Source organism: Vicia villosa, linkage group LG7 (genome assembly GCF_029867415.1).
Source record: "Vicia villosa cultivar HV-30 ecotype Madison, WI linkage group LG7, Vvil1.0, whole genome shotgun sequence".
In the NCBI taxonomy this organism is placed as follows: Eukaryota; Viridiplantae; Streptophyta; class Magnoliopsida; order Fabales; family Fabaceae; genus Vicia; species Vicia villosa.
In genome coordinates this window covers 81,396,367-81,408,294 of record NC_081186.1, presented here as the reverse complement: position 1 = coordinate 81,408,294, position 11,928 = coordinate 81,396,367, and the positions used below count along the sequence as shown (strand labels likewise).

Here is an 11,928-nt window from a genome sequence, read left to right as displayed (position 1 = left end):
GAACAATATTCTTAATTCTCACCATCTTTTTTTATACCCTTTTCGTCATTTACACATCCAAAAGCCATTTTGATAAAAATATCCAAACATTTTTCATACAAATCACTTTTGTTGTGAATATATCCAAACATAAATCACTTTATATTAAACTCAATTTTAACTAAAATCAATTCTACAAAATCAATTCTTTCAAAATTAACTTTTTTTCACCGCAGAACCAAACACACACTTAATTTTGTAGCTTCTACAAAACCACGGCAGAAGAAAATCATACTTGGACAAGAGTTTGGATCCTCAAAAGCCGAACCAAACACACTTAATTTGGTTAAAATGTGATTTTAGGAAGCCCAAGCCCAAATACGTTTTAAGAAGACCAAGCCCAAATACGTTTTAAGAAGCCCAAGCCCAACTACAAATTCAGGAACGACAGTAATGCAGAGATATGAAAATCATGATACTACACAGGCAATATATATTAACACATTTTAATGCTATTGTATAGTTAGTATGATGAAACATGTGTAATCATGACAATGAACCATTTTTTAAACACCGATACTTAGACCCTTTTTGAAGTATTTGTGTTTCACATAGTTGAAAATGAACCATCACTTTTTAGCCATATTCCCCTTATAACAGACTTTTGGTCCCATGACAATGATGTTACAACTTCAACAATGACATTGTAAGAGATTGAGATAACAAGAAACTGATTGAGATTTGGGATTGTAACCAAAAAAAAAAAAATCAAATGCAATTCTGGTTTGGTGAAAAATGGAAGAGGACCACAACACATGAAGTAGCAGAAACTGAAAACAAACAAGCTAAACATCCATTTTCTCCCTTCCGATCTCAACTTCTCCGACTTTTTTTTGTTGTTGTCTATAGACGAAGTGGTAATAACGACTAAAAATTCACACAAAACCGTGACTGCCAAAGTTTGAACACTATGGTGTTCGTGTCCAATCTAACAATATTGACTTCCCCTAGTTGATCGAGGATTTGCGGACTTCTTACACCTTTTATTAAAACAATAAAATAACAGATTCATGCAAACAAAGGTGACAGAAATAAACTCAAGATAGGTAGGTACCAAAAAACCATATAAATCCACCAACGACAATTTTATCTGAATAAAATCGGTGAAAATCATCACAAACAACACAACCTTCTCTATCATTTCAACTTGATATTGTCTAATAATATCAGACTACCTTTGAGAACAAAGTAAACATATTCCCAAACTCATCTACAACACATATATGTACATATCGCGTTGTAGCATAATTTAAAGATAAAAATGAACAGAATAAGAGGTAAATAAAAACTTTTGCTATTATGGTCAACCACAAGAGCTTTAACATTATGTAACCATATTATGCCCACTGCCTGACTGGATGGATTTAGGGTTCAATTTGAATATCATCATCACCGCAGAATCAATACAACTGACAATGCAAGCTACGTCTTTCAGAGCTTAATTTAACCTGACGAATACATCTGTACCATAGTACACAAAAAAAAAAAGGAAAGGGACTTGCATTAAAATTGAGCACATGGATGGTAACATGAAAAAAATAGGAATAAAGGAGCTTGACTAAACAAAGTAACATGCTTCAGTTCAATTCTGACATAGTCATTATACAAACTACTGAAGATTTTAAGCAAAAATAAAACTATCACTTATAGAAAATTATGAAACAACAAAACAATCACAAGGCATATCCTTGCTTATGCCTTATAGTTACTAGAAGTTACTGCTTTAATGTTGGTGAAAATGTTCGGTTTAAATGGTGGTAATGATTCGAGGAAAGGTTTCCTCACACCCTTTTTAGGCGTAGTGGCTGATATTTCGTTCCAAACAATCCCAAATGGTGTATGGATAGGGGTCATGTTAATAGTATCATGGTTCAAATGAAGTTAGGAAAATAACGAGAACCCCCTCTCAGTTCTCACATCACAAGTCATGTTTCCACCCGTCTTGCTCTCGCTCGCCTACATTAAAACAACTTTCATCATCTTATAAAACATCTCTGGAGAAAGCTTCACAAAACTAGCAGCCTATACTAGACCTTTACAACACAGAATACCCATTACCCTCGATACTACTCCAACCACTAGGTCTTTACAATGCACCAAACTCGCTACCATTAACATACCCCATGGACCACTCCGTCTGCAACCATAAACACCATCAACATAACACTCCACTACTTTCTTTCTCATCAAGTCGTACCAAAATCCCCATCACCAACTCATAGTCCTCTTACCTTTCTCTACACACAGACGCACTCAGGCTACAGCCCATTCACTATATTCTTTGCACCCCCTATACTGCAAGATGAAACCAACACATCAGCATTTCTATACCCCAATTACTACTACTAACAAGCTCTACAATCTATAGAGAATACAGCAACATTGAACCGCCAAAACGTTTTTCCCTCATCCCACACCTCCATCATATTCTTCCTCCATTTTCATGTCACCGCTCATATTAATCACGGCCCATTTATCACACAATCTTCTTCTCCAACAAAAGGTTCATGACAAAGATAAGTGGTTCTGAATGATCTCATCCGCTATGCCCCTTAGAATGAATCATCTTTCTTATGTTCTTAATCCCACAATAAAGTCGACGGCTTTTGCTGTGCACAAATGTGAATAAATTTTTTAGAGAGCTGAATCGAGGGTGTTGAAAGGTTTTTGTGTGGCTAAAATATATATAAGAATCAACCGTGTGCTTTCTTTTCCACCATGTCAGCAACAAGGGAACATTTGCCAGCCATGTCAAAGACTTGCATTGACTCTTAGGTGGCAAGTTAATGATGGAAGGCATTTATTTAATCTAAAAACTCGGACTAAATTGACTTGCAAAAAAAATGGGGGAGAAAATGGCACACAATTAAAATTAGGACCAAATTTATAATAATGCCTAGTTATTATTTGAAAAAAAATCAAATTCAGAAAAAGAAATGTAACCATAAGATATAACAAAAACATCAACGATACTATAGAAATGGAGGGAGGGAATGATATTTTAGCAAAGATGAGAAACAGTCTTTCTTTCTAAAAGAAAGGCTAAACTATCCTAATTCAAAAACCAGAGAATTCTCAACTAGCCGACATATTGCAGTTAAAGGTGTATGTTTGATTAACAGCTTTATAAGGCCATAAAATTCAAATGCAACAAAAAGCAGACCTTAGTTAATTAAGGAATAGTGATGTGACAACCATCACATCTTGTTTGACATCACGAACTTTGTCTTTTTCTCTGCAGGTTTAAGAATCTGGAAGGAACACATCAAGTTTTCGTCAACACTCATCATTGCACCAGCATTGTCAAATTCACCACAGTAGTTTGGAGCTGAAAAAATCGTAACAAGTTGCCTGTCTGCAAAGAATTCATATCCATCCTCTACAACCTATAAAAAGACTACTGTGTCAGTTACCGGAAAAGTATCACATGTTTACTCTTTTTATAGAAGTTAAAAGAATAACATGAAGGATGGAAGGGGCGAAAAAATATAGAGAAACCTGATGAGCACGGCAAATAAGGTCCAAGTCGTGCATTGTCAAAAATTCAGCCACCTTATCAGGACCAAAGGTGTACGACACTCCTCTATCATTCATACCCCAACCCTTCACGTCTCTACCAGGATCAGACCAAAGCAAATCACATAGCAAACCAGTGTCAGGGATAGCAACGGGACGAGGCAGAATCCTGATTTGATCCAAATTAGTGAGATCGGGGGAAAGACCGCCATGCATGCACAATATCTTATCATCTATGAGAGCTGCAACAGGAAGGCAGTTAAAAGAGTCGGTAAAAGCTTTCCAAAGCCTCACGTTAAACCTTCGTTTACATTCATCGTAAAATCCATATATCCTATTGATGGAAGCGCACTCATGATTTCCCCTCAGAAGGAAAAAGTTTTCAGGATATTTGATTTTATAAGCAAGCAAAAGACATATGGTTTCTAAGCTCTGCTTGCCACGATCGACGTAGTCTCCTAAAAAGAGATAATTAGATTTAGGAGGCAAACCCCCATACTCAAAGAGCCTTAACAAATCACTGTACTGCCCATGAATGTCACCTGAAAATTCAAAGAGAGATCTCAAATTCCAATCATACCAGAATAAAATAGTACATGCAATTCAATTCAATCCCAATACACACTCACTCAAAATAACCTTAACAGACAGTCAGCAATCTACAACCAGTGTTGCCAATGGCGGTCCATGATGGAGAGCCAAAATCCCACCATTTCAGCCAATATTTGCCATTGCAACAAGCCCAAAAACCGCCAAGTATATCAGCCATAGCGATCATGGCGACGCTATTTGATAATACTGTCCACTACACAAAATGCATATCTAAAGACTAAGCACAAACAATAAAAACTTTGAGAAAAGTTCACAAATATTTTCTCACGAACCTCCAAATTTTATATGCCCTAAAAAAATTTAAAAACAACCCACATTTTCTTCTTCAATCCCTACCAATCAATCAAATATACCCTAAAATTAAAAGGCTTTAACTTGCAACAAATTAAGAATAGCAAAAACAATAATCACTCGGAGAAAAGTTCATAAACCTCCACCAAATTTTATAAACCCTAAAAACTAAAAGGGTAAACTACATTTTCTACTTCAATCCCCACCAATCAGTCAAATATACCCTAAAATTAAAAGGCTTCAACTTGCAACAAATTAAGGATAGCAAAAACAATAACCACTTGAAAAAAAGTTCACAAACCTCCAAATTTTATATGCCCTAAAACTAAAAGTGTAGCAAACCACATTTTCATCTTCAATCCCTAATAATCAATCAAATCAAATATACCCTAAATCAAAAAGTCCCAAACTTGCAACAAATTAAGGATACCCAAAAGCATCTACATTTAAAAACATGAACTTTAAACCCTAAAATCAAAAATATCAAATGGGGTGGTTGAAAAATAAAACTAAAAAAAGGGGGTAAGCATCGAAGTACCACAAATCTTGATAGGGGCTTCAAGTTCAAGCAAATTAGGTTGCTGAAGGAAGATATCTCTAGAAGCAAGACAAAGTTGCTTGATCTCAGCCTCAGAGAGCTGGACTTGCTTTCCGGGTCGGGACAATCGGACCTCAGTGAGTCGGCGGATAATGTCGTCCAGCACCGCTTCATCAATCCCTTGAACTTGTGGTTGAACTTGTGGCTGTCCTTGTGCACTCATTGATTTCGATCAACAACAACAATAGCAGCAACTTGTTCAGTGTTTGAATGAAGGCGAAGGAAGCAAAAGGTGAACCAACCAAGAGAGAGAGAGTGGAGTGGCTCAATCTCTTTTACTTTGGTTGGTTCTCTCTCGTTGTCTTCGCGTTACTGTATTACTGTTTTTTTTTGTGCTTGCTCTTTCATTATTTTGTTTTCTTTCAACATCATTAATTATATTTTTTGTTACTTATATTTCACTTGTTTCAAAAATATTATTTATATTTTGTAACCAAAAAAAAATATTATTTATATTTTGTAAACAAAAAAATATATTATTTATATTTCACTTCCATTTAAAAAATAATATAAAATTGTATTTGCATATTTATTTGACATATTGATGCTCTTGTCTTTAGAGTTCAGACAGGCACAGTCTATCGGAATGGAATTTTGTTCTAGAATTAATTAGGATTGGATGCAATTGATGAACGAAGAATTCTAAATTGGTAGTGTTGATTTTTAATACGGTAGTGTGTGATGAACTTGTAAGATTAACACTTCATATGTTCAAGTCAGTTTAGGATTCAAGATGAATGTAGTGAAAATGGAGATCAGAAACTAGAAACTGTATTTTGCTTTATGTGTAAACAAACTCTTATACCTTGGGTCAATTGGAGTGAATTTAAGTTGAATTGGGTCTCAAACATTTGGGCCTTTGGCCGGCCCAAAACATTTGCCTTCAAGGCTTTGTCGAACACTTGAGAGAGTCGGGAAAGCCTTTAGTGGTCGAAGTCGGCATCTAGGGATATCGTTTAATTTGAATTGGAACCAAAATGCTTTCATCTGATCTGGATTAGAACCAAAACACTTGGAGCCAATTGAAAAAGAAGTGGGGGGAACAAGCGCTTTAATTGTGTGTCCATCATTGTAACATTTCACTACGTCCTTCTGAAACGTGGGCTGACGTGACTAACAAGGCATGGCGCAGCCTATAATGCTCTCAAGTGCATTCGATTTTGCTTGTGCTTCCAATAGAAATCTATTTGTTGATTTCGTAACTCTTTTTCATCGCTGATTTAAACCATACGATGATTTTCGCCTATATATAGGAAGAGTTAAGCATCGAGGAAACCTTTTGCAACCCATGGCATTCAAGTTCATTCATAAATGTTCTTATTAGCAAGCATCTTTTTCTCTTCCTTCCTGAAAACATTTATCAAGCAATTGTAGCTCTTAGATCAACAATTTTGTGTTACCTTATTTACTTTGCTTCATCAATATCACGTAACCAGATACCCTTCTCAACTCAGGCTTTTACCTTCAACGTTTCCTATTTTTTTGTGAGGATAAGTGATATCCTTATTTGCATAATTAGTGATTCTGATAGCAGTGTCTCTATTGTTGTTGGAGTGGGGGTATTCATTGATTCACATCTTCCTCTCCGTTCACATGATTGTATGGGTCAAGAAGTTTCATCCTTGAAAGACGATTTTGATTCGAAAATAGTATTTGGGAACTCCCATGATGAACCAGCATTTTCATTCGACTCTTTCAAAGCTCTCTTATCGGATGAAAGTAGAGCAAAAAACTGCACTGAGGTCCATATGCCTCATCCTGTTTTGACTGATGGAGAAATATAATCTACTAAGTTTAGGAGAGAACATGTTGATAATTTCATCCATGTTAATCGGAGCCCCAATAATAGTGAACCTAACGACACTGAAATTAGGGCCCATTTGGAGTGTCGAAGTAGGTCAATTTTGGATTGGCCGATTCTTCCCGTGGGCTCGGAGAATATGATATGCATCTCTTTTGATCGCTGCTCGGTCCCACTCTATGAGTGTTTGTTCATAAGTATAGGACTACAACTGCCTTTTTGACTTTGAAGTGGTTGTTCTAAAGCATTTGAAGGTTGCCTCTTCCCAACTTCATATAAGGCTTAAGCGTACATGAAGGTGTTCCAATTTTGTGTTTAGTATAAATCTTGGAAGCCTTCTCTCGGGAAATTCCTTAACTTGTTATATACAGTATACATGTCTCAGAATATTACTCGTGATCTAGGGCCTATTAGTTTTCACTCGGATGATCCTTGGTTCGACCCTTTCACTTATGACTGGAGTGATTTTCTAAGGAACTTCTTGCTAGTGAAACCCCTTACACCAAAGGCCCATATCACCTTCTAGTACTCCCCTAATAAGACTTTTTGTTTCTTTAAAGGTAAATTTTTGAAGTATTGGTCCAGGCCTCACTTCCACCTTGATGTTTATTTCTATCGTACCAAATTAAGTCCTCTTTCCCTTAATGAGGTGACAATGAAGGAAGACATATGTTCATGATTTTGAGGAGTTGCTTATGAAGAAAGGTTTGATCCCGGTGAAGTGCCTTCTATCGAGCTCAAGAAGAAGCAAATTGATACTCATGCCATCGTGAGTGCGGTAGGTCGGGCAAAGAGGAAAGGGATTTTTGATGAGGACGGAGTCATATAGTTATTTTATTTATTTTATTATTATTATTATTATGACATGTGTGATTTCATTTTTTTTAGATAACATGGACAACTTGAACATGATCTACGACCTTTCCAATGCTCGAGGTATAAAGATTGGTCCTGCTGGCCAGGTTATGATGCCCCTCCTACGACCATTAATCCTCTCTCGGCCACCAAGACTATTGTCGATGCTCCAAGGATTGACCAACTTTTTAGTGTTGTGACCTCTCTATTTGTGAAAGAAACACCACAGTCTCATGTTCCAATAAAGAGGCATCAGGATGAAGATCAACCTCCCCCTTTTAAAGAGCGTTCTCACAATGTTCCCGTCTAACAAAGGGGTGTATATCCTTGGGTACGATGACTCCCTTCCTTACGAATGCCTATCATTTTTCTATCTAGGATTACTCAAATTCTTGAGGAAGTTGTTGTTATTGTATTGACAGAGGATTTGTCCTTCGTCCATCTACACCATGGCTTCTCATTTCACCTTCCACGTGTACCATACCTTTTATGTGTTCTTTTTGGTTGGTGTTGGCAGAAGAGATATCCGTTGCTGGTAATCCTTCCAAGAAGATGGATACTTGGAAGGTGAAATGAGAAGCCATGATGTAGAGGTGCTTTGCTTTTTAGAAGAAGATGATTGATTTCCAAGAGAACGTCAAGTTCGCTAACTTTTTCCAAGAGCTGGAATCTTATCTCGAGGCAGAGAAAAAACGACATTGGGAGACCTCCGACGTTGTTAGTAAGATGACCCATTGTGTGCAAGAGGATTATAAAACTCTTTAGCGAGAAGATAAGGCTCATGTCGAGGATCTGAAGGATCTTGAAGGTGAGGTTATCGGTCTGAAGGAGAAGTACCATGACTCCCTTTAACAGACTATGCAAGGGGTGTATGGGTTCCGCGATCAACTCATTAAACAAGCGAGGAGATTCTTCCTTATAGCTCCTATTCCTGTTGAAGAATTGGACCCCTCCAAGGCTGCTCCCGAGGGAACTTCTAAGGGTGATCCCGATGCTTTGGCTCTAGACCTTTCAACTTGAATAATCTTTCTATTCTCTTATTCCAATTGTTTTTCTTTTCTCCTGTAATGTTCTCCATGTTGTTGTGCCTTGGATGTAAAGACAATATTTATATAACATATTTTTACCTAAGTGAGTTGTGAGTTTATTTGGCTTTGTATCCTAAATATGTATTTTGACATGCTTTATCATTGTGTTACACTTCTGGTTGGTTACAAGTTGATGTGGTGTCAAAGATTATTTGTCATCCCTGCGGTTTGAAGCTTGTTTGCCTCGCGGGTAATTTAGATAATGTTTTCCTCAAGGATGTTGCAGGTGTTCACCGGTGGGCTACGAGTATGCGTCGTAGTAGTTGTGGGTTGTTGTCTGCTTTGGATCTGAGAACCCATATGACGTTGCTTTGCTTTAAACTCTGTAGTTTCAACCAGAGTTTCGCTGTTACTAGCCCCAATTGAGAAAATTTATTGCGCCAAGTCCACGTCACTAGGAACTATCCCCGACGAAAGGTAAGGTTTTTGTCCATATCCATAGGGTTGGCCTAGTTTAGGATGGACGCCTCTGGGCTCCATCGACTATGCTCTAGGAGTGACTAAATCCTAAGAATGGGGGCACCACCTAAGTTGATAAAATGCTCCTTAAATGTGAGGTTTGTCTTAAAAGATTGAGCAACGCCATCCTGTAAGGAACTCGCAATCTATTACCACTAAGACAACAGCCTCCTAGTTTCCTTTTACATTGGTGTGGACATTCATCATGACCTTTCGATCGGTGAGTTACATGTTCCTGTAGGATTCATGAGAGTTGATTCTGCACCAAGTGGTCAGACTATACCTATTTTAAGGGTAAATTCGAACGAAGATGAAATTTCTTGAGGGTGTGTTCCTTCAAAGTCTTCCCTTAAACCTTCATGGATTGAGCATGGCTCATTCTTTTGCCTGATCGCCTTCCTATGGACCGGAGAGGTCAGATGCAAAATTAAATGAGAATAACGATCAAAGTTGTCTTTGATGATACCTTATATTAATGCTATCGGGCACATGGTGTCTCTTTTCCTCTTGCCGAATTTGAAATTGTCACGTAAGAAATATTGCCCATTAAGTATCTCGCAAATACTTTTGCAACGGTAGAAACTGTTGCATTCACTAGTAGGTATGTTTCGGCTATTTGTGAAACTTCCTCTCCCTTCGAACATATATCTGCACTTGGATTTCAAATTTTAGAGCAGTATCAACATGCTAGGAAGAATAAGTGTATAAGACGATGGACTGCCATAAAGCATGCAAGTGTTGCAGATCTTAGTGATGATAATAAGGCGGGTTGGAACAAAATCTAAATATCTGATACTTCATGTCGTACCGTTGTACGGAACAATTATGTGGATATATGTGCTTGCAAGTATATAGCTGAAAATCTCGCAGGAGATCCATATGAAGTTTTGAAGATGACAACGACAGTTTCATCTAAAGTTTTGATAATGAAAATAAATAGTTTTCAAACTTGATGATAGTATCTCATCAAAAAAGGATACTTAAGATCAAAGTGCTTTTATGACCATAAGTAATCTAACAAAGAATCTTGAAGCCTCGGTTAAAGGGAGAAAGCTCGCCAAGTTATGTATGTCTATTTATCTGTCTGAGTGACTCGAGTATTGTAAAAGTAAGAGAGTTTCTTAGAAGTACTTGAAGGTTCAATGAAACACAAGAAATGGGGGGGGGGGTTGAATTGGGTTTCTAAAAATAAATATTTTCAAACACCCGAATGTCAAACAATAGTCAACACAAAATATGCAACAATAATAAAGACACGAATAATTTTATCTTGGTTCATTGTTAATTAGGTTGCTCCAGTCCACCCACCGTAGTAATTTTACCTTATCAACAAGGACTTAATCCATTAATCAAACGCACTTTCATTACAGCCTCAATGACACACCATCATTGACATCTCAATAATTTGGACCAACTGGTCTCTTGGGGAAATCATCCTCAATGACAAACTGTCGTTGAAATCTCAAGAATTATGACCAACTGGTCTCTTGAGGAAATTAACCTCAATGACAAACCGTCATTGACATCTCAAGATTTATGACCAACTAGTCTCTTGAGGAAATCAACCAAACTTTGTTAAAATATATTTGTGTTTATAAGAGTGCTTCTTAGTTAAGCAGATACACAAATTTACATTTTATGTTTACACATTAGAAATAAGTAAAGAATGTATGCATTTAAGTACTTATTCCTTTGTGTTGGCTTCTGCACATATTTTCTTCTTGATTGTGCTCTTCCAATATTTCTTTTGTAATTGTTGCTTTGCATCCTTTACTCTGATCACCTTGATGAAGACTAAGGTTTCCAGATGATAATCACGTTTCATATTTTGCCTTGTCTTCCATTTTTTCTTCATAGATGCTTCGGGTTGTGTATGATCTTGCTCATGTATAAACCACAACTATCTATTCTTATATTTGATATCAACCTTTCTGCACCAAAATATATCTTCATTAAATATCCTCACTGATTTTCTTCAATTATATCTTTCATCATTTGCATACATGTGGTTATTAAATATTCAAATGTGCATAAGCAGTTGCACTATTCTTTCCTTACTTTCTTATTGTTGCTCTTATATTCAGCTCTAAAAGTTCTTAATGTGTGCATCTTCTTCTTATTATTATTCTCATGTGCAACTTCACTTCTTTTTTTTGTGTCTCACTATCTCTTGTGTATATATTTTCTGCATCGTTGTCTCACACACCATTTCAATCTTCCAATTTCTCTTTAGGCAAAATACTCTTTTTGGCCCCGTATGTTAACCTCAAGGGTTTATTTTGGTCCCTTAAATTTAAAAAGTTCCATATTGGTCCCTTAACTCTTCAAAAGGTGTCATTTTAGTCCTTTTTGTCATATTAGCGAAGAAAAAACTTAAAAATTGGTCGCTAAATCAGTCGCTAATATGACAAAAAGGACTAAAATGACACCATTTGAAGAGTTAAGAGACTTATATGGAATTTTTTGAAGTTAAGGGACCAAAATGAACCCCGGGGTTAACATACGGGGCCAAAAGGGCTATTTTGCCTTCTCTTTAAATAGATAAAGAAAATAAATCCATTGGAGAATGAGAGATTGAGTATCCATACAATATATAGTTGTTGGAGACGTTAGCTAGAACACGAGTAAAGTGGCGGTAGTAGCACTATGATAGGAATGTGAAAGCAATA

General features: G+C 36.8%; 1 protein-coding gene across 1 annotated transcript; it reads right to left on the bottom strand.

Annotated features, from left to right (window-relative positions):
* Nucleotides 1-1,105: 1,105 nt before the first annotated feature.
* On the bottom strand, nt 1,106-5,392 carry LOC131620962 (serine/threonine-protein phosphatase PP1 isozyme 4). The gene is made up of 4 exons (XM_058892169.1): nt 4,997-5,392; nt 3,538-4,097; nt 3,203-3,425; nt 1,106-1,500 (listed from the first exon to the last, which is right to left on the bottom strand). Exons 1-3 carry the CDS (start codon nt 5,217-5,219, stop codon nt 3,237-3,239), a joined length of 972 nt encoding a protein of 323 aa, XP_058748152.1. The 5' UTR covers nt 5,220-5,392; the 3' UTR covers nt 1,106-1,500; nt 3,203-3,236.
* Between the last annotated feature and the right edge of the window lie 6,536 nt (nt 5,393-11,928).